This window comes from Calonectris borealis, chromosome 3, assembly GCF_964195595.1.
Source record: "Calonectris borealis chromosome 3, bCalBor7.hap1.2, whole genome shotgun sequence".
In the NCBI taxonomy this organism is placed as follows: domain Eukaryota; kingdom Metazoa; phylum Chordata; class Aves; order Procellariiformes; family Procellariidae; genus Calonectris; species Calonectris borealis.
In genome coordinates this window covers 102,452,055-102,478,793 of record NC_134314.1, presented here as the reverse complement: position 1 = coordinate 102,478,793, position 26,739 = coordinate 102,452,055, and the positions used below count along the sequence as shown (strand labels likewise).

General features: G+C 34.3%; 1 protein-coding gene across 3 annotated transcripts in view; it reads right to left on the bottom strand.

Moving 5' to 3' along the window:
• Nucleotides 1-26,739, bottom strand: part of SYT14 (synaptotagmin 14) — an 83,431-nt gene that overhangs the window by 30,147 nt on the left and 26,545 nt on the right. Inside the window, exons 3-4 of one of the 3 annotated variants that reach the window (XM_075146992.1) lie at nucleotides 26,426-26,590; nucleotides 19,725-19,943 (exon numbers count right to left, since the gene is read on the bottom strand). In XM_075146992.1, coding sequence (XP_075003093.1) covers nucleotides 19,725-19,943; nucleotides 26,426-26,590 — 384 coding nt within the window. Of the gene's footprint in view, nucleotides 1-19,724; nucleotides 19,944-24,197; nucleotides 25,458-26,425; nucleotides 26,591-26,739 lie in introns of those variants that run through there. The other 2 variants (XM_075146993.1, XM_075146991.1) reach the window with 2 other exon arrangements.

Below are 26,739 nucleotides of genomic sequence, written 5' to 3'. Positions count from 1 at the left end.
CTGGTGAAAAATTCCAAGCTTTCTCTTTCCAAAATTAGCCCAAATTAGAACATTTAAACTACAACTACATTATTAAAGCATTATAGTGAACTAACTGTCAAAGACATTCTTTTGTTTCCTTCCCAAATATTTTGGTCGTCTTTCAATGAAAATTATACATTAGCATCTCTTGAATTCATTTTCTTTCAATTTAAATATCATTCTCTGATTCCTTAAACAGTATTTCTATTAATTTGAATAGGAAGGAATTCTGCTACCTGGTTCTGTATTTATACTTTCCAGCTGTCCAAAATACATCTAAATACTGCTTAAACCCATTGGTTCAATATTTTAATCTCTTATTGATGCAAATACCAGTAAATCAAGCTTTCCAGAACTTTTTTCTTTTAAAAACTTTTAAAAGGAGACTTCAAAAACTCTTCTTTTCTGAGACTACACCCAGCTCTAAAGCTTTTTGAGCAGTGATCTTTAAGAAGTGAAACTGTAAAATTGTTTGCTTTCCCTTCCATAATTATATTTCCTTAGGCAAAGCGTTTGTACTAAGTATGTTCATTCAACTTCTTAAGTAGAAAAAATTATTTTCTGTTCTATTTAGAAGCTGGTTTAACTTTTACTGTTTTTATAAACAGCCAACTTCCTTTTACAGTACTTTTCAGATCACTATGTTGGTTAACTTCATAAATGAACAGGTATTCCTTTGCATCTCTGCTCACTGTTAATTTTTTCCAAGTTATGAAAATTGTCAAAAAAATACCACTTCCAAAAAGATAATAAATTAAATGAATTCATAGAATCTTCCCCCCTTTTTTTCCCCTCTTTTAAAATACACTAGAAGTCCTGCTTGCTGAAGGTGATTGACAACCGGCTTTGAAATCTTAAGAGTGTCTTGGTGACAAGGAAATGCCTTTTATCATCTCTGAAAATTCACCCAAATTCGGCTCAATCTCACCAGCACTTACAGATGCTTAACAGAAATTCAGAGCTTAACAGCTAAAAGCTTTGAAAACTCCACCCACTGTAAACCATCTCAGGCCCCTGAGAATCCCCATTTCTGACCAGTGTGTGCATACTAGCATCCCCTCCTGCCTCTGGACCATAGCAGCTGGATCTGGGCTTAGAAAAAAATTTTCTGTCATTGCTATACTTCATTTAAGTACAATTTTCACTTTAAATTATAGTTCAAATTCCAGTCCAGTTTAATACTACAGCTGCAGTATTAAGCCCAGGAGTCAAGCAGCAGGATAAAGTGCTGAAAAGGTGAAAAAGATCCCACAGAGGCCTAAAATAAATTCCCAGTAAAGTATTGTAACACACAGCTAATATTGCTGTAATGTTCCTGCTCTCATTCTATTTGGTCTCAAATGAGGAAAGAAAGTGTGATTAGAAAGCAACATTAATGTGTTATGTGTATCATTTTCTTGAACATTTTAATATTTTTGCAGCTCATTTCAGGCACGTTCATTTTTTCATTTGACAAAAAAAAAAGAACGCAAAGTTTTCTAAGTGATACAGAAACCCCCTCTAAGATCTCAATAATTATTCATTTGGTGATATAAACAAGACCCATTCAACAGTATATACTGCACTTATATGTGTTCCTTAATTATCAGAATTCCATCATCCTTTTTTCCATACTTTTATTTTAAGTAAGATACAACTACTTCCTTTAGTAAGAACTCTTTCTGCAACTTAAAATGCAGTAACTTTATGGTTTCTTATAAACAGCTTCACCTTGGTAGCTGCATTTTGTAATTTTTTTTTTTATATTGTGTGAAGCTCCCTAGTATTTTAGCTCTCTATTTATTACTACCCTAACTGGTGAAAATGAACCAGGAAAGGTATTTTCCATCAAGAACTGCTTCCAGAATAGGAACACAAAGCTTGCTTTGATTCCTTTGCCTTACTTTCATAGCAATTTTGCGTGCAAAGGATACTCTGTTGGAGTGAGTCACTAACACAGAGCAGCACTCCAGTGATTCTGCATGAACCATTTCAGTAGGGCATGAGTTAAATTTTCTGTCCATCTATTTAAGATATCTATATGATCCCAATTTGGGTATCTTGTAACTGTTAATATATATAAATGAAATATATATTATGGAGAATAATAGTACTACTATAATAGTAGAAGTCAACGTGTTTGGTATTTTACAGATGGAGAGCTAAAGTACAGGTTTAAACAAGAGGTAATAAAATTGCTGTGAATCTAGCTCAGAAGTGCTCATAACCACAGAAAGCTTCCAATGAAACGTGGAACTGAAACCAAGTCTTTTAAGACTAGCACCCTAGCCATTTCTTCCGTTTTTGTTTGTTTGGTTGGTTTTTTTTTTTTTTAATTTCAAGCCTTGTAAATTATTATTAGTCTAAAATTCACCTGAATTGTGTACCACCACCAACATGGAAACCTCCAAGCCACTAGCTTCTTAAGAGATATACCCCCACAGAATTTTCCATTATCATCAGCTCTGTAGTGGAAGAGAAGGAAGAGAAAACAAAAAGTACAGTATTAGGGTAGGGAAAAAAGTAAAGGTAAGAAGGGAAAAAAGAAAAAAGAAAAGGCAAAAGGAGAAAGTAGGTGCAATGATTCAGAAAAAAGTGATAGGCTGTTGGTAAATGAACAAAGGAAAGAAATAAAGGGAGAGAAGTTTAGATTTGTATAGAAAATGAGAAAAAGAGCAAAGAGAGGAATAAAGAACAGACAAGACGCAAACAGGAATGAAAAATTACAAACAGCTAAAATAACAAAACAAAAATGACAGAGGAAGAAAGGTGAAGGAATGGGGAAAATAAAACAACACATGACATGCAAAAAAGTAGTTCAGATCTGAGAAAAAAGCAATGTCAACAGAGCAAAGAGATAAAAGAGAAATCAGTGATGTCTGATGGGTGGGAATAGCCATATTTGCAGGTGAAAATCTGCACAACCTAGAGAATACAGCTAGTTACATTCCAGGAGAGGTAAGACATTTCCCAGAATAAGCATTTATTTTTATATTTATATTTTAGATTTATTATTATTTTTCCTTTTGATTGGGGAGATGGTGGTAATTATTTATTCAGATCCTGAGATTCCAAAGGACCTTGATTCCTCTTATCACTTCTTATTGACACACTGGCTCAGTGACTCACTTTAGTAAAATGGATTGTATTTCCTGTAGTATATTAGAGTATTCCTGTAAAAAGGATTCTAGAAAATTCAGAATTTTTGTTTTTGAAACAGCTCTCATAACTTTACCAAATAAAAAGCAGCTAGAACCCAGAAAAATCAAAGACTATCTCAGTTTACAAAGTACCTAACAGGTCAACAATAGAAGAAAATTGTCTACATATGCTCGAGAACTCCTCTAAAACCTTTTAGCTATTAGTGCCTGTAGAAAGTAAGTTTAGGAATAATGGCACTAGTACCACTTTTGGGGCCAACTTTTCAGAAAAAGAAAGGCAAAATAGACACTGTGAAATCACAGGAAATGGATATGCTTTGAAACTGAGGTCTCTTTCCTTCACACATCCAGTAAGAGGGCTACGAATTCACAGAAAAGGCAAGGATTAAGCAGCAAGGAGCACGTCAGTCTGTTCCACTCACTCCAGCAAGGCCTCAAACAAGTTTCTCTGGGCATAAAGAAAGACAATTACTCAAAACCAAATTTCTTGCACTTCTTTGTGGCACTTCTGAGACCTCCCATTGTCACAGATGAGCTGTTTTACTAGGTTTATATGTAATATATGATGCAGTTGTTGCTATGTTTCCGTAGTCATATAATTCAGAAAACAGGTAATTTTCTGCATTTTGACAGGACTAGATGAATATGAGTCTGGCTAGTCAAGATATTTTCATTCAGCCATAGCACCAGTCATAAGAGCTATGCAAGAACTTATGAGGATCAGAAAACAGTGGCCAAGCTGCATATGGAAAGCTCATAAGGTCTACAGAATGATGCTTCAGCCCTCAACAAACAGTAGAAGAGGAACTGTTCTTCCCTGTCATCCACCCAAAGAAACAATAGCGCTGAACAATCAAGGGTCAGAGTGCAGCATATCACTCTCAACCCATTTAACTTCCCAAAAGACTAACTGGTAAATTCTGTTGTCATTAACATGGTGTTATACCTACAATATTAAACTTACTAGCCGTTGTGACAGAGTAAAAACATTCATATCCATCAAAATTTGTTTCTCATGGACCTTTCTTATACTAGCAAAAATTTCTATACTTAATTTGAAAATACTGTTTGATGCTGCTTGTTGAATGAGAGACTAAAAGGTGGTGCACAGCAGTTAATTAGTAATCAAAGTCTGACAGCCACAGCTGCATAATGTTTGTATGATAATTTCAAAATTGAAAATTATTTATTTCACTCTACATTAAATTAGTGTGCACTCATTAGAAAGTCAGTGATTATCTTGAAAAGTACTACTGGAACATTTCAGTAGCTTTGCTACAACATCAGAAAGTATACAACATGTGTCTCCATGACCTATTACCATCCCACCCCTTCTCATAATTTGATGTCAGCAAAGTTTTTAGATCTTAACATTACAATTGAAAACATACTCAGCAGAATGATGTTTAAGATGGTTCATAACCAGAAGGCTAATTTTTTCAAATCTCAGCATTAAGAGTTTAAACTACTTTATTAAAAAACTACTTTATTAAGCTCTATATAAACCCGATATATAACTGATATATGTGCACGTTGCAACAAAGGAAATTCTGATTAAATATAAGAAAAAAACTTTGAAATCAGAGTGGCTATAGACTGCAAGAGGTTACCCAGAGAGTCTGTGTAATCGACAGCCTTGAAGGTTTTAAAAGCTCTCCTGGCTAGGGCCCTGAGCAACTTGGTCTAACTTTGAAGTTAGCTCTCTTTCAATCAGGAGATCAGACTAGATGACCTCCACAGGTCCTTTTTAACCTATTATTCACTGATTCTACAATATATATTGAAAAACTCAATTGTATACTATAATATTGAAGGATGGGGGTCATCTCAAACACAGGTATCTCAAATATCTATAAAGCTCCTTCTATAACACAGCAGTTTAACAATTCACAGGAAAGTGTAGCTCCTCTGCATATGCTAGCTACATTGCTGCAGCCTGCATTAAATATATATACCTACCAGCATAGTACTTTCATTGTTAAAAACAAACAAAAAAACCCAACCAAAAAACCCCCAAACCCACCACCACCACCAAAAAAACCCAACCCCCAAATCCAAATCCAAATCAACAAATAATACAAGGAGCAAAAGAGATTCAGAATACTTTGTTAACTGGTGACGTTCTACTGCAGTATACCTTGCGGCTGACTAGTTTTAGACAACGTAGTATCACTGAAATTTTTACTTTGATAAAATGAACACACCAAGATATAGTCTTTTAAGTTAAAAACTTCCTAACAATAGTTTACACACACACATAAACACATATATGTAAACATACGTATATACATACACACACCCCATGGCCACATATCAGTAACAGGAACAATTTAAGGTTTATGAAATATTTAATATAATTAAGATTACACTGAGCAAGTAATATCCATTACAAAATGCTGATGTTAGACAGCAAATATTGACCTTTATAATTTATCAAGTGAAAAAGCCCTGATTTGCTTGTTATTCAAACTTTAACAATAAGTATGATAGCTTAGATGGCAGAAAGAAAAAAAAAATCCACCAGCATTTGCTATCACTTTGCATTAAGATTTTGACCAGTCAACAATTCAGCAGTGATGAAATGTGCAGTTTGATTCAAAGTAAGACAAGGCTATTTAAATAACTCAAAATAAGAAATGGGTATTGAAACATTAGAATTTTGATAAGCGATCACAGCTGCACTAGAATTAGTTTCTATAGCAACAGAGGAAATAATGTGGAGAATTGCACTGCAATACAAGATGGATTCCTTACAAACACTGCTGTTCAAATAGAAAACTTTAAAATTATTCACTGTATTAAAACATTTCTATTAAAATGGTTATTCAAATATCCTATACCTTGTACTTCACACATTGTTCTATTTTCGTTCTCCAGGATTCAATTCTAGTCCATCCATTCAAGTTTCATATTACATTTTCACACTTTCCTCCACTGCTTACCTTCCTATTTTAAAATTAATTAAAGTGACTTATTCTGAAAAATACTGTATCTTCGATCTCAAACTAATCTGCATTTTCAATCATTTTTTTTATTATCCCTACATAGAAGCACTCATTACATTTATTTTTCCAGCAGTGCACTTGTAAAGCATAAGAGAATGCTTTGCACATGCTATTCATAAGAAGCTGCATCACAGCCATGAGAATTAACATCACTATGGAACTTCTGAAACTTGTAGTCATATGAGACTTGCACTAGCTTTTATCAGTGTGCGCTCTCATGTCCTAAGCATGATTAAGAAACCACAGCAAATCTCTTAGTATTCATGGACCAAATACCCATAAGATGGTAAGATAAAAGCCTTGCAGTTGAGCACATCTTTAGATTTCAAATGTTGCTCATTTCTAACACTAAGAATTATTGTTTCGTTGCATCGTCTCTGATTCTAGCTATTTTTGGCAACTAATTAAAAGCATATGCCTGAACCTTTTATGTATTTTGCCCTTATAATGAGACCTATTACTCTGGCTTATTCTATCCTTTTGAGTTCCGAAGTATCTTTTGAGTTACCATGGATACAAGCGATATGCTTTCTCCCACAACTGCTTTGTGTGCCTTATCAAACACCAAAAAACTGACACAGTAGGAATCTGAGCCATCTATACAGGATGAGTATCTAACCCCTTGGAAGTGTTCCTCTTCCCTGCCCCCCTCCCCCCCCCCCCCAAAAACAAAAAAAAAATTGAGGTATGCCATATACTAACATTTGTAATGAAATAAACAAGCAGGTTCTTTTCTATCTGAAATCTAGTACTTTTGCTCAAGGAAAACAAAATGAAAAAAGGTGCAGACATAAAACAATTTAATCTGATCAACCCTGAAACAGTGTTAAAATTAAAAAGGGAGTACATAATTCTGAGTTTGCTATTTATCATGAGTTAACAGAGTTTAAGTGTTTCTATATCAATATACCCACTGAAGATGTAAAACACAGCAAATTTCAAGCAAGCATTTCAGAAAGGAGTTGCAGAAACATTGTATGCAACTCCAAGATTACACATAAATTAGAGTAAATAAAACTCCCTTAAACAGAAATTGTTAGGCCTCTTTATACCAATTTATTATGGGCATTTTCAAATGCAAATTGCATTCCAACAAGCTAGGAATAATTTGTACTAATCAGTGAAGAAGAGGGCAGTTAGTAAACTGATTTTCCCATTATTCTGACCTCTTCTTAAAAACAAAAGATTCTCTCCCACTCAGACAGCAAAATTTACACAGGATTCAAAAACCAAGTGCTGATACTAACATAATCTGAATTAATGTATGAGAAGTAAAGGGGAATAACCAAAAGAAAAAATAAATTACTGTAATATGAACTCGATATAGACTCATTCAGAACCATCAATGCATTAAATCATTGGAAAGACATCAGCTACACAAATGAGTGCCACAAAGGCAACTAAGAGCTAGAGAGCCAGAGAAGCATGGGTAGGCAAATGCTGCTTTTGCCCCTTTTCCTCAGTTATCTAAACTTCTCTTAAGTATTACAGCAAAACGCTCCACAAAAAACTTAACCTGACTTGTTCATATCCACAAGCTCAGCCTTGCTTTAAAATACAGAGATTTTGAAGCGTATCTCAGCCAGAGACACTGAAGCATAAAAACCAGACTCTTACCCTTGTTTGTATTAACATTATGAAATAAATGTATCATTCTGATAAGTTTTCCACAAGCACATATGAACTAAAGACATATTAAATATTTTCAGTTTTCTAACTGAGTCACTGTAGGTTAGACTTACATTTGCATGGATTTCATAAGACGCATTTCTCGTTTCTTTTAACTTTTAAATTTAACTTTGAACTGTCTCAGGTTATGATACCTTCTTTTGGGGACGAAAAACATCCACATAATGTTTTTACTGTGAATATTCAACTACAATTAAATCTCATTTCTTTTTTTTTTCCCTGAAAATTTCTTTTAAAAGTAACTGAAAGCTAGAGAACAATGAAAAGGAACTCAAAATTTACTGTTCCATTGTGGTGTTTATGGTAAGTCATCTGTATCATCAAAATATTACTAGTTCTGTAGTTTAATGTTGGAACCACTCACAAAAAAAATGAGCATCTGGAACAGTGGAGGTATTTACACAATGGCTCTGTACTCCTGCCACTACATTCACCGTTACACATGCTATCATTTCTCCTCTGTATAATATTCTCCTGGATTACACGCACTGTGCACAAAAGCACACAAGAGATTCCCCATTCCTCACTAAAGTGCAAACTAGTATTTTTTAAGAAGTAACTACCATTGTTACCATCCTTCATAAAAAGGGATCTAAGTTCTTCCTTCGCAGAATCTCAAAGTTGTCTGGAAATTGCCACTGTTGTTCCCTACACTTCTGAGGCCACCAGATTGCCTTTAACACTAATGACAACTACTGTTTTCATTTCCAAAGATTTTCTTCTTTTAAAGCTCCTTCCTGTTAACAGGAAGGAAATGGCACCAGGAAAAGCAGATGATTCAGAGCAGTGGTTCTCATTGCCAGTGAAAGGAATTTTGCTCTGAAAACAGTCAAAGATAACAGCCATTATCAAACAGGATGATGAGTTTCTCTGAAAGAGAGCATTAGACAATAGTCTCTTAACAGATAATTATTCCTCAGTTAAAAGGGAAAATGACTATCAACTCAAAACACCTTTTCAAATTTTACCAGATCTACTCAAGAGTTATCTATTGGCCAAATTTTGTGTGGACATACAATTCATGATCCAAAACTTGACAGGAAAAGAAGAAAAGATATCAGAGCAGTACAGTCAACTTCATCTTCAAGAAGAGCTTTTAAGTCATACATTTACTTGCAAGTTTTCCTGTGATTATTTCTATACTAAGACGTACGCAAACTAACACTGTAAAGTCCAGAGAAAATACATCATTATTCTCTCTCATTATTCTCATAATCTAAAAATAGTTCCATTCTGGCATTATGTACAGGGTTTAACACAGCCAAATATGAAGCACTCCAAGCAAAATAATTTTGAGAAGATAGTTACAAATTAATGCAAAATTAGACTAGTTTTCTGTTTTGTATCCATCAGATCTTGAAAATAAGTGCAATAGATTTTTTTGATTTTCACTCAACTCATCAAATTGCCACAAATGCTACATATGCAACAGAAACACTTCAAAGTATAACAAGTCTTAATAAAATATAACATAGATGGCATTGAACTTTTCATTTCAGAGTTGTCTTTTTTTCTATTAAAGTTCACAGGAACTTGGACAAAATTCTAAAAAGATACTACCTATTTTAAATCTTATTAACACAGTGGTTTTAGCGCTGAGGATTTAAAAACAAAGTTTCAGAATTCATTACACATACTACCAAACTACAGACTGCTAAAATTCAGGGATAACCAAACAGATCAGATATGACAAAACCAGGAACTATGAGATACTGGAAGCCACAGAAAATTCGAGCAAAATCAAGCAACATTCTAAACAAGATTCCTTGAAGATATGAAGAAATGTCTAATCACCAGTGTCAATCTTGACCTTAAACAAGAACAGACACTGCCCCTCTTTTTTGCCAAAAGATGCAGAGTTGGCCCTGACCTTTTGGTTACGAGTGTGTTTTCTGGTACAGATGTCAACTCTTTACAGTAAACAAAGCAATCATGTCACCTGTTCAAGTCATATACATAAGCTGTATTTGTTTGGGCTGAGCATTTTCAAAGAAAAGAAAATCACACCTGAAGTCAGCCTCTTGAAGAGATGAACCTTTTGTAGTTTCATTCTCCAAGATTTGGATTTTTCAGATACACATGCTCTTATCAGCTCTATTTTTAACCTGCCGCTCATATAGGATACTTAAAATTCTGAACATGTTTACATTATCCATCCAGCAGGCTAATGGAACTGCATACCAGACAGTCATGCATAATTCAAATCAATATCCTCAGGCTTGCAACTCTAAGTCAAAGCTGCCTTTAAATAAGCTGGGTGTGACTTTAACATGAATAAAATGTATCTAATTTTTAACCTTTATCTGACAAATTGATATATTTGCAAAGGAATGTCATAAATCTTCTTTAAAAATGAAAACAAATAGAAAATTACGATAACTGAGAATTTTTTAAAAAATACTTTTAAGGACAAAATTTAGAATGGTTCAACAAGACTGAGCGAAAGGTTTCAAATAATTTTTGTAATTTTTTTAAGCAAAATGTACAAATATATACATAAAAACACATGCTGGCAGAATATTAAGTAGTGTGGAAGGTGAATGTAGCAGGATTTGCTATTTACAAATTTAAAGATCAAGCTTTAATTGAATTGGGCATAGGTGACTCCACAGAGAAAATCTTATACCCAGTTAAGCATGTCTGCTAGCTTCTCTTCAAGGAACAGAATCAGAATTTCCATAATAAAATAATTTTCCTTTTGAGTTTTCCTATGTGCTTTCATACGACCATCATTCCATCACAGCAGACAACCTTCAGCCACACTGAAGTGACCAGACGCATGGCAATTACACTAGCTAAGGATCTATTTCCAGCTTTTTAATACAGTGAAGGAAAAGTAATTGCAAACAAACAAAAAAAACCCCACAAAAACCCGCACGCCAAACCGAAAGAACACAAAACAAAAAAAAGGACTACGTTGTATAATATAACGTATCATGCTTTCCCTTTCCGCCAAGGAAAATATTCCAATAATTCCTAAAAGTTAGAATAACTTTATAACACAAAAGTGTTGTAAGTAGCATGTAAGAGCTTATTTTAGCAAGAAAAAGAAATAGACAGATCTTTGCCTCCACAGAAGCTACAGACACAATTTCATGTTTACTCAGATGCAATGCAGTCCCAATACATAATATACACAATTAAAGTAGCTATGAAAATAGTCATCCTAACAACAAAATACATGTTATTAGATAAAAATGCTAACATTGTTCTTCTTGTACAAGGACAAAATATTCATTGAATAATTGCAAGAGAACACTTACGATATAGTTATAGCATGTCTATGAAATTGATACATATGCATAAGGAAAATAATCTACACTGACTAGGTAACAAAACAAAGAGAGTTCAGTTACAAAAATAATCCATTGTTCTTCTTTTACCAAAGAGACGGTTGAAACGTAATGTGATCAGATTATACAAAAACAGTCCTAATGGTAACCGGTGTTTAACCCAGGGGAGAAAAGCACAACTGAGAGGCAAACGTTAGTCTTAGACTAGAGTTAAAAATCTTTTGATTTTAACCTTTAAAGCTAAGAAGAATGATCCATTTAACCACAGGCGCTATGGAGGAAGAACTGATAAACTGTTCTTTTGTAATATTCTTATGTAAAGTTGTAATAACTTTTTAGTTCTCACATTTCTGTAACAAGTACTGCTCCATTCTGCTGACCAAGTAGCATGACTATTCTCAGCAGGTAAGTAGAGTACTGGGTGTGTGCAAGGTAGAATTCTTTTTCCCAATGCACCTAATAAACGTCTACACAGAGATTTCCAGTCTGTTTGATCCTGTTTCTTACTCACTCATTCCACGATAGAGCCACGGGATCTCTGCGATTAGGGTTACAATTAATGAAAACTGTACCTTCTTTTGTCTATTCTGTGGGAGTCTTTCAGAACAAGACATGTCTCACAGTATACATGCATAAAGATCAAAGAAACTGGTCTCCTATATCACTAGATATTACCATAATACCAAGAAAAAAGAATACCCATACCCAACAGCTTTTAGATCATATTAGTAAAAGAAATACCCAGTTTTCAATGTGAAGTCTCAGAATCAGCAAAAGCGCTAGGTTCATCAAGGAAGTGATCTTTTTTGCTGATATAGTACTACCCCTTGTGTTTATATCACAAATCAATTCTACATTTTATTAATCTGGAACATCTATATCAAACACAATGCCACAAGGAACTATTTCAGCCACAAATATATATGTGAACTTTTCTGAGTCAATGACCGATCTTGATCCTTTCATAAATCCCAGATTCAAATAGATGAGAAACTTATTAAAATAATAAGTTTACAATAAAATGGAAACTTTCCTGTAATTATTAATGTATGATTTACATCACTTCAGAGACATCACATTGCTAAGGGTGACTTTCTTCAAAGCCTTCACATCAATGCAAAGGGTATTTCTTCAAAGACTGCAAAATGCTGGCAGGAGGAACCTAATTTGTGAGATTGTGCACATCAGGAAAAAAAGCCCTTTCCCATCGGAGGACAGTTTTTCCTCCTCTTTGGAATTGGTCTAGCTGGAAGAGGAATTTTCCTGTTGAAAATCTTATCATCATCACTAACTTTGAGTTTTGTTACTAGTTTTCTTCTCTCAGCAGTAGATAACATGCATGCTTTAAGATCATCTTTTTCCAGCATCTCTGCTGCTAATCACAGGGTAAATCCATGATTTCAGAATTATTCAAATTCATTCCATCAAGCACTTTCATGCGTTTCCTTTGGTTGACAAGATACTTATTGTGCACAACTTTGATATCATCTATCTGGCTTTTCAACTCAAAAGTGCTCAAAGTAACTCCATTCTCTAACAAACTGTGTTTAAACTCAGACACAGATCTCCTTTGCATTTAAATCCCATGTTTACTTCTTGCCACCTCTGTAATATTCCTCAAGAATATTCCTCAAGAATGTGAATCACACATGTACTTTCTATCCCTATCTGTGAATTCTGTGCATTCCAGGTCTCCAGACTCTGTGAACACTATGCTTGTCTGTCATTCATGCAGGTAAAGAACAATAACGACAACATGATCATAGCCTAATATGTGAATTACATGAAAAATTCCTTGCTATCAGGAACTTTTCAAAAGACAAAGCGTAACACTTTCTTGGGAAGTAAAAAAGATCTGAATTCTGTAAAACTGAATAAAAGACAGAGCAAAAGTTAATCTTCAAATCACCTTAGTCTCTGCAATGCTCTGTTGACTATATTTTTGGGAAACATGCATCATAATTCTTCCTAAATACTCTTTCCATTGTATTTCTAATCCATTTCTTTAAAGCACATTAGAGGAAAAAGAAGAGAAATAACTATTTAAGTTATGATTTAGTATTCAACTGAGCTTTCAGTCTTGAAGTCTGAATACTAGTTCATAGTTCTTACTCCACATAAGCCATCTTCTTTGTCTGTAATTCTTAGCATCTGAAATATACAGATACATAGACCAATTTTGAGAGAGCTTTGTGGCCTTATTTTGCTGAAGACGATATAACCATACTGAGGCCCTCACTCCATAATTTTGAAAGAGTAAGTCTTCATTCACACTTGGCTTGAAAAGAGGTCTGCTTATATGCAAGGAATAATGATAGAAACTAAGCTGGAAAACATATGATTATCATTGGATTCACTGAGGGATCCATCTTTCTTCTCTCAGCCTATCCAGTGGCTTTCACCTTAGCTTGACAAGTCTGAAGAAGTAGGATCCTGCTTTACAGAAGGTATTTACCAAGGAAAACTCCCCCAGGTTGCTTTAACAAACTGGGGAGATTCACCTGCATACCAGTTTTGAGGTGCTTATGAAAGAGCTTTTGGTATTTATGTTGGGAAAATACGGAAAGAAAATCTCTCTATATACTTCAAGTAGTTCAGTGAAGAGACTTTTCCCAAGACATGAAAACTAACAAGAGAGAAAGAAAAGGCAAATAACTGCATAAAGAATCAGATCCAAGAGATTCCAGAAGAACAGTCGCCTTCACGTGCAAAGATTGACACTGAGGAGCAAGGCAAACATATGTCCAACAGACACATCAACATAAAGTGCCGAAAGCCTAGAGAAGAATAAAAGTGGAGAAGATAAACTACAAAAATAACATCATACTCTACCTTCACAATATGGAAAAGATGGATACAATCCAGTAGCATATGCCTGCTAGAGCAGCAGATTCTCATTTAAGAGAACTTATGTTTTCTCACTGCAGTCTTTTAGGGCTTCCATATGTTTCCAAAAAACCTTGTGAAATGTAAGGCACTTGGGCCAACCTCAGAAATAGAGCCTCTGAACAAAAATGTCTTCAGCCATGGGGCTTTATCAATTAAGAAGTTAGAAAAAAGCTTTAAAATAGGCTGGAGATGGAAACTGTGGTTATACTGAGCTGGTAAACTATAGCTAAATAAAGTAATCTAAGTATGCTAAGTAAGCAAGCGAGCTTACTGCTTTTTCCATCATGATGTCACTTACTTTGCCTCAGAATTGGGATCAATACCCCTCGCTTGCTTGCTAATCTGGAATTTTGCACATCTGTTAAAGAGGTGACTTGGGCAAGACATGCTTTAAGAACATCACAAATTAACTATAAAAAACCAAAATGTTTTCTTCCCCCCTTCTCTACCTTTCTCATCTGAAGGGATTCAGAGAATCTTGATTTCAAAAGCAAAGAAGAACCTACAGCTTTTGACATCTGCCTCTAAAACTCTAATTTCAATATATTTACCCTAGCATTTCTAAGTTTAAAAATTTCCATTTTTAGGAATTTAAGGGACTGCTTCCTTAAAGAAAATATATTGTACTTGTCTATGAAGCTTATAGAGATAACAAAGACACAACAACTTGCCTGTATGCTTGAGTTTTTAAAGTTCAGGAAGTAGCCACTACTGGAGACAAAGAGGCTAGTTTAGTATCATATTGTACATTTTTTTGAAATTGAAGTTATTAAGAAAGCATTTAAGATCACGACCAATACAGATACTAAAAAATTATTCCAATTACCAAAGTACAAAAAAAAATGCCAATTTTAAATTTAAGGTTTGTACACTTCCTTATTTAGATCACTATTTCAATTCACAATCTCCTTGTTAGCAGAAATACCTTATGGTGTTATTTTTGCTTTTTTTGTGGGTTTTTTTTCTTATTTTTGTTCTTTATTTTCTGAAACAGATGTGTAATATCACAGCCTATATTAATCCCCTCTTCCAAAATATTACAAATAATTGGAGCACATAAAGGCAATACTACATATTCAACAGGATAATAAGAGCATTTGAAATGGTAAGGAATAATACAAGAAGTAGGATGCACATTATAAAAAATGACAAGGAAGTTGTATCAGCATATGTGTCAGGGAAAAGGAAAAAAGGTCACTTCAGTAAGTATCCATACTTTACTGGGTAACATGAGAAAGAACACAAAGAATATTACTGGCAAAAATAAGATTTCAAACTTCGAGCTGACCCTAGAACTCTGGGCCTAAGCACAGAGACTGGGTTAAGCCCACACATAGATATCAAGAAATACTGTAGTTATACAGGTTTCTCTTTTCTGTCATTAACAGTTTTGAGTCATTTATGCAAGAGCTGGAAATTTCAGGTGTAAACCTATCTTCTGCACCATTTTACTTTGCCATCTGTACCATTTACTTTGCCATTCTGTACCATTTTACTTTGGATGATGACATTTGTCATCATCTTGCTTTTCTAATGAACTAGATCTTCCTTTGAAGATACTCTGGAATTAAGCCTGTCCATGAGGAGCTCACTGCAAAAGTTATATATTTACAATAGCTCGGAATCTGTAGAAATACTTGCACCTAAGCATAATATTAATTTTTTTTCCATTTAAAATATATATTACAATTCATCAAAATCCGAGTGCATCAAATGTGCTAAACAAAGTAGATCAGACACTGGTCATAAGCAGGTATTTGTGAACCAAAATTTAAAAACCTAAATTTCATAGAATGAACTAAAGTGCTGCTAGAACATTCCATCATCAAAATACACCAGCAAAACCCAAAAAATATATTGCTTTCTTCATTTAACTATTAAAAACATGCAAAATGCCATGTCAGTTTTATATAAATATGCTGCAAAGAAAGATTAATATGGCCATCTAGAGGAGAAAAGAATGATGTGAAAACATGCCACACACATTTTCAGGCTTCAGAATAAAACAATTTTAGAGGCATACAACCAGAAAATAGATGTAATAAACTAATTGTGTAATTGATAATAAGTGAACTTAAAATAATATGATCAGAAATTTTGTAATGCAAACATATTAATATTATACGTGTTTTTAGCAATGCAAGCAAAGCTTACAGGGTGTATTAATACGGACAAGATTATATTTTTGTCTCGTGAAATTTTGTGTGTGCACTGTTAAGTGCAGACTCATCTAAACAAACAAACTTAAAAAGTGAAGATTAAAGTGCAGAGTAAACAGTTATTAGTAAAACTGTTTACTGACTCCTTTGGAAACACACAGCACACTGTTGCAAGATACAACATGTGATAGAGATTAACTGCTGAAGAGAAAATAACACAGAATTTTCTGAAAATGAAATATCATTTTCACTGCTCTTATTACTCTACCTCTGATTGAGTTTTTAATGATATCAGAGGCTATTTACCAGCAATGAGCAGCGGGGAAAAAGAGATGAGACAAAAATGAATTCTCTCCTCTCATCGCTTCACTGTAACACTATAAAGTCCTGCTCAACATACGGACTGAGTGGTGTCTTAAGCTGGAAGTAGAGCTGAAACGTTTAAGTCTTAGAAGTAGAAATGATAAAGTACATATGGGGAAACAGAAGCACACAGAGTCAAATATATTGACAATTGTTTCTCATATTAAATAAAGTACATAGGAGCACACTGCTTGCTCCCCCTCCACTACAAAGAATCAAGGAACGGTTCTATCATTTGTCTTTACACTTCTTACAAAAATAATTCAACAGTCATAAAAAACAATTATTTAATGAAAAATTTCAGGATTCCTACGGCATCAAGTCTTCTACAGATCTATCTTGCAAGTTTAAGGAACAGTGAAGCTTTGAATTTTTAAAAATTACACTGAAACATCTAGAATGTTGATACTCTCCACTTGGAATCAGATTCTCCACAGAGAATCAGTGAACTGCTTCTCTGAACACATATGAACTGTTTGGTAGCGATAGCCAGTTTCTCATTTATTTTTGACTGCAGGCTTTCTTCATGAGGTTTCCACCTTCTCTTTTCATCAAGGTTCTAGGTTGGACAGCTTTCCCTCTGCAATGATCATAACATAATGAGGCATACTCTGTCTTTTTCTCTATTCGAACACATTTTTATCGTTGTGCAAAGATTCTTTCTTTTATGTTTGAAATAATTTAGGAAGAACATAAAAAGTACTAACACTAATTATTCTAGTGTGCCACCTTCAGGTCACTGAAAAGTGAAAAATACTGGGTTGTTAAACTGTTGCCATGTCCAATACCACAAAACTCTTTTTAATACTATTGAACATAATTTTGTGGAGATTCATGGATTACAAAAATGAGACAAAATCATCACTCTAATTTGCAAGTATTTTGCAGAAAACTGTAGAATGATTGCAGGCTATCAAATAAATAACATTGCTGATTCTCCACTCCTTGTAAAATGTGAGAAGAGAATGCTCTCACAAGCAGCAGCAAAAGCAAAATAATGACAGTAATAAACCTTTTCTGCAAGTAGAAGTACGTCGTTAAAAATTTACAGTTTTCTAAGATATAATGTTTTGATATTTTTTTGCTTTACATTTTTTTTCCAAACCCTGAATGTTCTTTCATTTTAATAAATTCAATTTTCATACTAATTTTAGAGTGAATATGTGTGTGCATATGTATAAATGGGTTTTACATCCAGCCAGCTTCCTGAATGGAAAGAGCGTTGAGAAGGGATAGCAGCTGGTGACAGATATCTTTAGCAATAGAAGAAAAAATGAAAAAGGAGGAGGGTGAAACAACTGTAACTTTCCTGATGCAATACTTGGACTTGCCAACAGGGTTCTTTTGTCTTAGATTCTAACCATGATACAGATTTCCAGACTGGAGTTCTCATTCCGCAGAAGAGGATAAAAATCAGTGACTATGAATTTTTATGATCTGAGAGGATAGGATAGATATCTGTCTGATAAGGAAGACAATTATTAAAAAAAAAACAAACAAAAAAATCTGGATACAGGCTAGTACAATGCCTTTGGAGCTTAAGTCTTATGAAGCCAAAGTAAAAAGCTCAGACGAACTGAGAACTTTTCACTGAGAAGATAACTAAGTGGGATAAAAAAATGTGAACTGTGAAATGGAAAGAGGAATGTCAATTGTTCCTTCCAACGTTAATTATTCTATGATTATTTCAACAAGCGGCCTCAATAGTTTGAAAAGAGACAAATACCTCATTCTCAGTATCTGAAAGTAGTCATCTTTTGTAATTTGTATCTGGTATTATTTGCTAATAAATACAATTGAGTTTTCCATCTCCTGTTAATATACATCACCATTCTTTCCCAACAGTGACATGAGCCATACAAAAAAATTAGCATCTTATCTTTCATATTCCCCCAACCAACACTGTTGATAGATCTCAGTGGATATAAAAAACAAACATGATACTGTCACTATCCCTCTTCCTTGTTGTCCTTTTCCATCACAGTGTCCAAGGATCGGTTCTTACCACCTGACCTCACCTCTGCATCTCCTTCCTATTTGCTGGAACTCGGATTTCTAGCCTCCCTACAATAACAGCAAAGAAAAGAACTGAAATTTCTGATGATTAGAAAATAGTCCTTTTATTCTGCAACTTACTTCAATTATGGCTTTCATGTCCTTTGTGTCTTAACTTGGAATCGGGAATGAGCATGCACTAATTTCAAATTTCAGTGGCAAATAGACTTTTACATAATTTAAGTACATCAAATAGTAGAAATTTTTTTTTTTCAAGCATTTCTGGACTGTATAGAAAATTTAAGGACAGACATCTTTTAATTACATGTATCCACTTTTTATTAGAAAACATTAATCTCTAAAAAACCTTTGCATTTTAACATATTAAGGGAGACCAATAAATACCTTAACTAGAGCACAGCATCTATATTAGAATCTAACTTCTATGTAACTTCAACCAAAGCTCACTTTTCATGCTAGAAAATGGCTATAGACTCAGTTCTCACATAGCTATTTTCAAGCACAAAAAGCATGTTGACAAAATATTGACAGCAGAATTCTCAGCGTCTATGTCAGGTTGTCACCCTAACTTAAAATCAAGAAATATATACCACAAAAGAAAACATCCATTGTTTACATCCAACTTTTAACACCATGGAAAAATTATATTAATCTAATCTTTGTAGTAATTTCTTTCTGTGATTTCAAGAGAAAAAAAGATACAGAACATTACAGAACAGTAATGCACACTGCAATGACCATAGGTACCATAACCAATAACCAATTCCATTTACTTTGCTGTTATGCAGCTTATCAATAGAGGAATAACAGGTCTTCTTTGTATTTATAATACCACAGAATTCATCAAGAGTTGCCATGTTTCTTTCCTAAATAGTAACAGTTTAAATTCCCCCAAAAATAAAATGACTAATGATAAAATTGTATGAAACTTAATATAACAAGATACGATATCATTTGCAGTATTTCTGGAAGAATGCGCACAAGTCTGTGCCTTTTTTTTTTTTGCGCATGCACAAATATAAAAGATATCTGGATGTTTCCTGTAGACGTTGACTATTTACAAGTCAAGCTGTCCTTGTCTAGGACTTACTTATCCAGAACATAATTCTGAAATTTGGAATAAAAGGAATGCTTTTAAATCACTCTTACCTTCATCTATTGAGGCTTCACTACTGTATCCATCATATTCTGCAGACAGGGGACTATATTTTTGTCTGGTTTCCCATATATAGTTTTTTTGCTGTCTGCCATCCACCACTGGCAGCCTGGAACTGTGGGTTCTAGACAAGGCCTCATGATATTTACCCAGTGCTTCATCTTCACTCTCAGATGATGAACCATGCTGGTCTTTACTCATATAAGAGTTGTCTGTTTGAATAAAATAAAGCAAATCGACTACAGCTCAAAATAGAATACAAGAAAATAACCATAAGAGGTTATCATTGAAGATATTTAAGCTATTTCAATTAAAATTTCTGTATAAAAATATCATCTTGTTGTAATTATAAGTATAATGTGATTTTGTAATTGGTGAGAGCTATTTTAATTTTCTAGAAAAACTGAAAGATCATTAAGTCCCAAGAAAACATTTTAAAACTTATTCAATAGAAAATGGATCCATCTATGTAAGGCAGCACACACTGATGTTCTTGAAACCTTTCATTAAGTAAGAAAATGCTCAAAATAATGTATGTAAGGTAAATCCAACACTGCTGCAATATTACATTTGGATACCTAACATGTCAAACAGGCAGCTCCTGATCCTCCATTCCCAGCTGATTTTTGCTGTGAGCATGCTGTATAAGGTAGAAATGAAACTGATTTACAAAAAGAAGCCTACAACAAAATCGTCTTAGGATATTTATTTCAGTAGTGCTTAAACTCACAATAACAAATGGGAAAATGATAACGAAATATGTTTGCATGCACAATTTTATTTAACATGCAAAAAACAGCCCCTTGTTCAATAACTGAAATTAATGCAGATTCTCATTGCAGACATCTGGCAACAGCAAAAACTGCACAGAAGAAACTATCTAGTTAATTCTTTTATACCAGTTCCTCTATAATGCCCACTCCTGTGGCCAACTTTTTCCAACTACATCTCAAGTATGACTTCCTCCCACGAGTCAAAGATCCAGCTGCATTTTTATTTCTGTAAAAGGAAAGCTTCCCCCTCCCTTTTCCAAACCTCAAATGGATTCTGTCCAAATTTAACATGCCATGCAGAGGTTCTGTAGATTTCAAACTATAATAGGCATTAAAAGAGTTCACGTAAACTCAATAAAGGTCACCATTACCACTACTCTGTGAGCAAGCCTATAGTATATGATTTACCAATGGATTTCCATTACCAGCAGAGCTCTGAGATGCCCATAATGCTGTTTTTCAGCTCCTGATTCTGCAAGTGAATATTGTCTAACATGTTATCCAGCCACGCTCAACTGCTTCTGCCCTCCCTGCTTTTATGCCCTCCTCCCAGTCCCTGTCCTAGCTCTAGTTCTGCATTTCCGTTCCCATTAGTCTCTGTCTTCATGCCCAGCCAGTCTTACCCCTCTGCCTGGGTATTCCGACTAAAGGAAGGATTCAGCTTACCCAAAATTCAGCCATTTAAAATTAAAGCAATTCAACTTATGCCAGCCACCTAGGCCTCTTTTACAGTCAAGCGTTTGCCTCTTCCTACTACACAGGTCCTTCCTTCCCACTTTTAGGTAATCCTCTAGAGTAGATGAGTAAAATCACCATAGAAGTGATTCCCTGGTACTCATACAGAAAAGCCTATGCTACAAGTTTAGGTAAGACATCTTTTGCAAAGTTACATTTATACAAGTAGAATCTTATCCTAAGTTCCTGACTCCCGGCCCCAGACTCCAGGTTCCTGCTCCAAGCACACAGTTTTGGTCTCTTATTGGGATTTCCTCCTTATTCTCTTTATCTATTCTACCCCAAATTCTCTTTACTTGCACCTAACCAACTACTCATGTAACCTTAGTCTTTCACCCTTAGTCCATCCACCTTCAATATAATCTTATCAGTTCTCTCCATAGCTGTCACCCATACCAGTCTACCACTTGCATCGTGTCACATTTGTTCAGGAAGTTTCTGTCCTCGCATAAGTCATATTTATTCTCAATTCTTCTGTTCAAACTTCCAGTGTCCTTCGGTAACCATAAGTATCAAAAGCAGGATAAGACCTGCTCTGTTCTTCAACCCCTACAATGAAGCATATGAGTGCAGATGGGATGGTCAGTGAATTTAACAAGCAAATTATAAGAGTTTACTATGCCTTTTCCAAATGCAAAGTTTCCAAAGGTTTGCAATTTGGTAAAACTTACGTGCTTTTTCATACAAGAACATGGGCATCTCTGACATGGGAAAAGTGCTCTCCCACATTTCAAGTACATATGCCAACATACAAAGGTGACAAAGCATCTTAGTGAAGCAGATGTGAAACCTACTTATTTTTTGCACAGATAACCAGCATGTTTTTCCCATGCTCTAATCCTGGAAACAGATAAAGATTTTAAACTATAGCTTGAAAAAAAAAAATCTCAGACAGAAAGCATACAAAATTTCACCCCAAATATTTCAAATTTGGCACACAGTTATAAGCAACTGAAAATAAGGTCTTGAAATGGAAAATGTCAGGAAACCTTAACTGCAGATGGTGCTACCAGCTCTACATGCAATGTGTACATAATCTTAATTTAGTATTTATAGGAAAACTGGTGCCTTAGAAGACTGCTAATGAGCAACTAGATCTTTCAACTCTAGGCTATCAATTTTAATTAAAGTCTGATAGATACGGTTCTTGCCATTGTATGGATGGCTATACAGCAAGTTCAATTTCACTGATCACTTATTGAGAATATGACACCAAGCAAGATATATTCTGACTAGCAGATTCACTGCAAGAGGCTGCCCAGAAAAAGAAGCCTCCTTTGCTGGACACAGAGTAAAATTTTGTATGTCATATGGCCCTTAACAAGTTGAAACCTGCCACCTAGGAAACTTCTACAGATTCCCACAACTATAATTAAAGCAGGGCATACCAGGACTAACATATAGTGCCATACTTCAGTATTAGATGCATCATTTATCTTTACAAGAAATATAACTATGAAATTAGGTTCATTAATCAGTCTGCATAAAGTATAAAGAATGGAATAGTATAAAACACGATAGGAACATGTTTGAAAGCAGTGCTGAAAATTATGCCTCTAATAATACACTGATGTTTGTAAGCATCCAGAAGTTCTCAGTGATACCAGATATTTTTTCTCCAGTTCCTAGCATAAAAGAAAAAGAATGAGGATGTATACTATTATTACAAGTCATGAAACAAGAGTTCTTCAGAGGACTTAAAAACCTCATTAAAGTTAAAACACAAGCTATCCATCCAAACATTTTTTAAATGAACAATACAAATCTGTTTCAGTTTCTTGGGAAAAAATAGCTTCCTGCACATTAAAAAAAATCCTCAGGGTTTTATGCCTCTCCTTGCCACTCCTCTTGATTTTTATATGTTAGTTGGAAATTTGCCCAAGAGAATTCATGTTCTTATTAAAAACTTTCCTTTATTTAGCTAACACAGGTCATATTGAAAGCTATTAATTTGCTTATTATGGGACCTAAAATGCCATTTTTTATAAAGAATATACTTTACAAATATTGTATCATATAAAGAAATAACAGATAAGATCATAGTTTATCATACAAACATGGAAACCACCTCCTAAATAAAATTTAAAAAAACAAAAAAAGACAAAATGAATAATTGAAGTTTTCAGATAAGGGAAAACACACACACTGAAAAAAAACCAACTGATTTCTATTATGAAATCATTCATTTCTCTACAGAAACAGCATCTCCAGAAAAGCCGTGTTGCTTTCTAAAAATTCACTATACAGCCTGCAAAACAATTGTGTAAAAATGCAAGGTTTTACTTCTTACTCACAAACTATTATTGCAATCCCATTGACATGTCGTTTAAGATTGGATGCTGAAGACGGCACACACAGCATCCATATCAACAATACACAGGTTTTCTTTGTAAGACTACAACTTTCTTTAAGACAAGCCTCATTCAGTTCTTTCTATACTTAAAATCATTTAATTGCCACTTGTCATTGAGTTTTGTGTTTGAAATTACTATCTTACATATCCCAGAAATACATTCTGAAGATCTACTTTAATGTAAATGTAATAGAAGTTTTTTTGTTCTTTATCATCTTATCACATTTTATGCAATGCTTTTAAAATACACAAAATAAAAACCACTTTCACAGAGCAAGTGTTAATTTCCAGTATTAATTAATTCATCGTTTTCAACAGAAACTACACAAGGCACTGCAGAGAAGGTAAGAAAAACTGTATATAGAAAAAGAAAAGTTAGAACATAGGAAAGGCATTTATTAATCAGTTCCTTTAAGTAATACTTTAAAAAGTAATTAACTTCCAAGAAATATCAACATAATTAGAGAGTGAAGCACTGACAATACAGACCTACTTTCATCGACAGGAAACACTATTATTAAAAGTGTAAATTAGGTGAAAAAAGTAGGAAGTATCATAAGTTTCAGGAAAGGTTGAAGAATGCAGTTTGCTGACAGACTCCTCACCTTTTCCTGCTGTCTTCTTATGACATGGCTCTCTTGAATTCTTTTCTGATTTCTTTGAGTTTTTCTTTTTACCCACTTTTGCAATCGTAGTTGACACATTGTCTTCATCCTTTGATACGGATTTTTGTTTTCTGTCAAAAAAGGCTTCAGATTTCTTTTCTTTGATTTCATTAATGCAATTGGGACGGTCATCGTGTATCTTCTTTAAGCTGGAGTCTGACAATTTTTGCTTCTGTACTTCAAAAAGTTTTGTTTCTAAATCTTGGGGAACCTTCACACTGTGCATGTCTTCAGAATCCTTAAAATGAACTTCAGGTGACCGTGGTTTGATTTTTCTATGCAAGTGATTCTTAGAATTATCTGATACTGCATGTAGGCAATTATCTTGTTCCTCAATAGATTGCTCCATGGTAAATTTATTCCTTTTAAGGTTCCTATCCTTCAAGAACTTATCATTTACAAAACACTCATTTCCTCCTACTGCTTCCCTTTTAAAAGGTCCTCCTACATTCTTCAAATCCTGAGGTACTTCTGTATCACTTAAATCATTATTACTATCTCTGCCTTTTAACTGGCACTGTTTTTTGTCCACGACATGGTCAGATACTCCATCTTGACTTGTATCTTTTTTTACAAAATCTAATGAATTACAATAATGAGTCTCTTTATGTTCCGCAATACCTCTCTTTGCTTTCATATTAATTTCCTGAGAATAAGTTAATGATGGTGTATGTTCCTCTCTCCCTTGCACGGGTTTATCATTCTGTATTTTGGAGCTTTCATCTTCAGCACGAAGGCCATTTATCATGCTTGTTACTTGTTCTGTTACTGAATCAGCTACGCTGTAGCCGACTTCTCCAACAACACTGGTCAGATCATCCACAGCACTGCTAATTGTGTCGACCAGAGAAGACACAGAGGGAAGGCTCAGATTTTGGTGGAGGTTTCTGAAAAATGCCATTTGTCCAACCAGCAACAGCTTTTAATACAGAAAGGTCCTCTGTTTCACAAACAGATCAACTCCATTTCTCCAAGTTTAATATCAGAGCTATTTGCTTTTGCTATCTCAAACTCAGTACATTTACCAGGGGAAGTTGCAGCTTTGCTCTTTCCATTCAAAATGCATTGAAAATAATAAGAAAGCAGCTAAGTAAGGATCTTGAAATGAAGCCACAATCAACCAGCAAAACCATAGTCTTTCATCAACTGCAGCATCAACTAGCCATAATAAAATTCATTATCTTTAAAAATAAGACAACTGTGTGAGGTGAAAATATATTTTTTTTATTCTAACCTGCAAAGAAGAAGTTGTGAGACATTTAAATTACATCCTTTCATCAATGTACTAAAACAAGTTTTCAACATAATAGCTGCACAAAAACACGCATCATGGAGACTTCTTCAACCCAAAATATTTGTTGCCTTTTACAGAAGGTAAGACATTTCGGAACATGAAGACTTGTTTTGTAGCAAAAAGAAAATTAAGATGACAGACAATTTCAAGGGGGGAGAACTTTTTCTGTCTCCAAGAAAATTGAAAATAAAAATTTAGCTGCACCTTTTAAAGAGGTGGAAAGGAAGAAAACCTCTCAAATTTCCCATTCTGTTCTCTGGTGCCTGTCTCTTCCCCTCAAGTCAGTTAACAAAGCCCATTCAATTTCACAGCCCAAAAGGAGAAAGGGGTTATTTTACCAACCCTCAACATCTTTTTCGAGGTCTAATTTTTTTCATTTCAGATTATCCTTAAAGACCTTGTTCTATTAAAAAAGTATAGAAATAATTTGTTAGTCAGAGATAAAATGTCTTTAGTTTCTAACGTTTTACTTCCTTAAAATTATTTTCCAGTTCAGTAAATGCAAGACCTTCTCCAAAAGGTCAGTGAAGGATTTTAATAGGCTGAGTGAAAACCCAATAATCCCATTCACAAATTTACTTGAGAATATTTAATTATACACAATTATGGAACATTTAAAATACATTCAAGAGTATTCTCATAGTGCAAGGGAAATATCTTCCCATAAGCAAATGTCAACTCTTTGGTTATATAGCTGTTGAAATTCTATGGCTTGTGAATGCAAAGGTTTCTTCATTTCCACATGCTGCACAGTCATGGGAAAAGTCAACATTGTGTGTTTTCATCACTTGAGTCAAGTGACTATTTGTGTATTTCTACATATCCTTGTGAAAATGTGCATTCTTATAATTAAGTTTGTATGTCAGATACTTACAAAGTTTATCTTGTGAATTCTTTCTTGTAGTGTATCCTGAATCGAGATCTGGGAAACCACTAACATTTTCAAAACACATCTTCTTATTAATATATAGGAAAAGTAGCAACATGAGAATAATGAACACCCCAACAGCAGACAGGAATCCAATTGCTTCAGGAGATACTAAAAGAAACAGAAAAAAACCACATTTTAATAAGTCTTGTAAAAGTTTAACTCGTAAAAGTTGTAATATTTATCAGAATTTATCATTAATAAACACTACTAAAGTTCCAAATATATATGCAAGACATAACGGAAAAAAATCACCATTT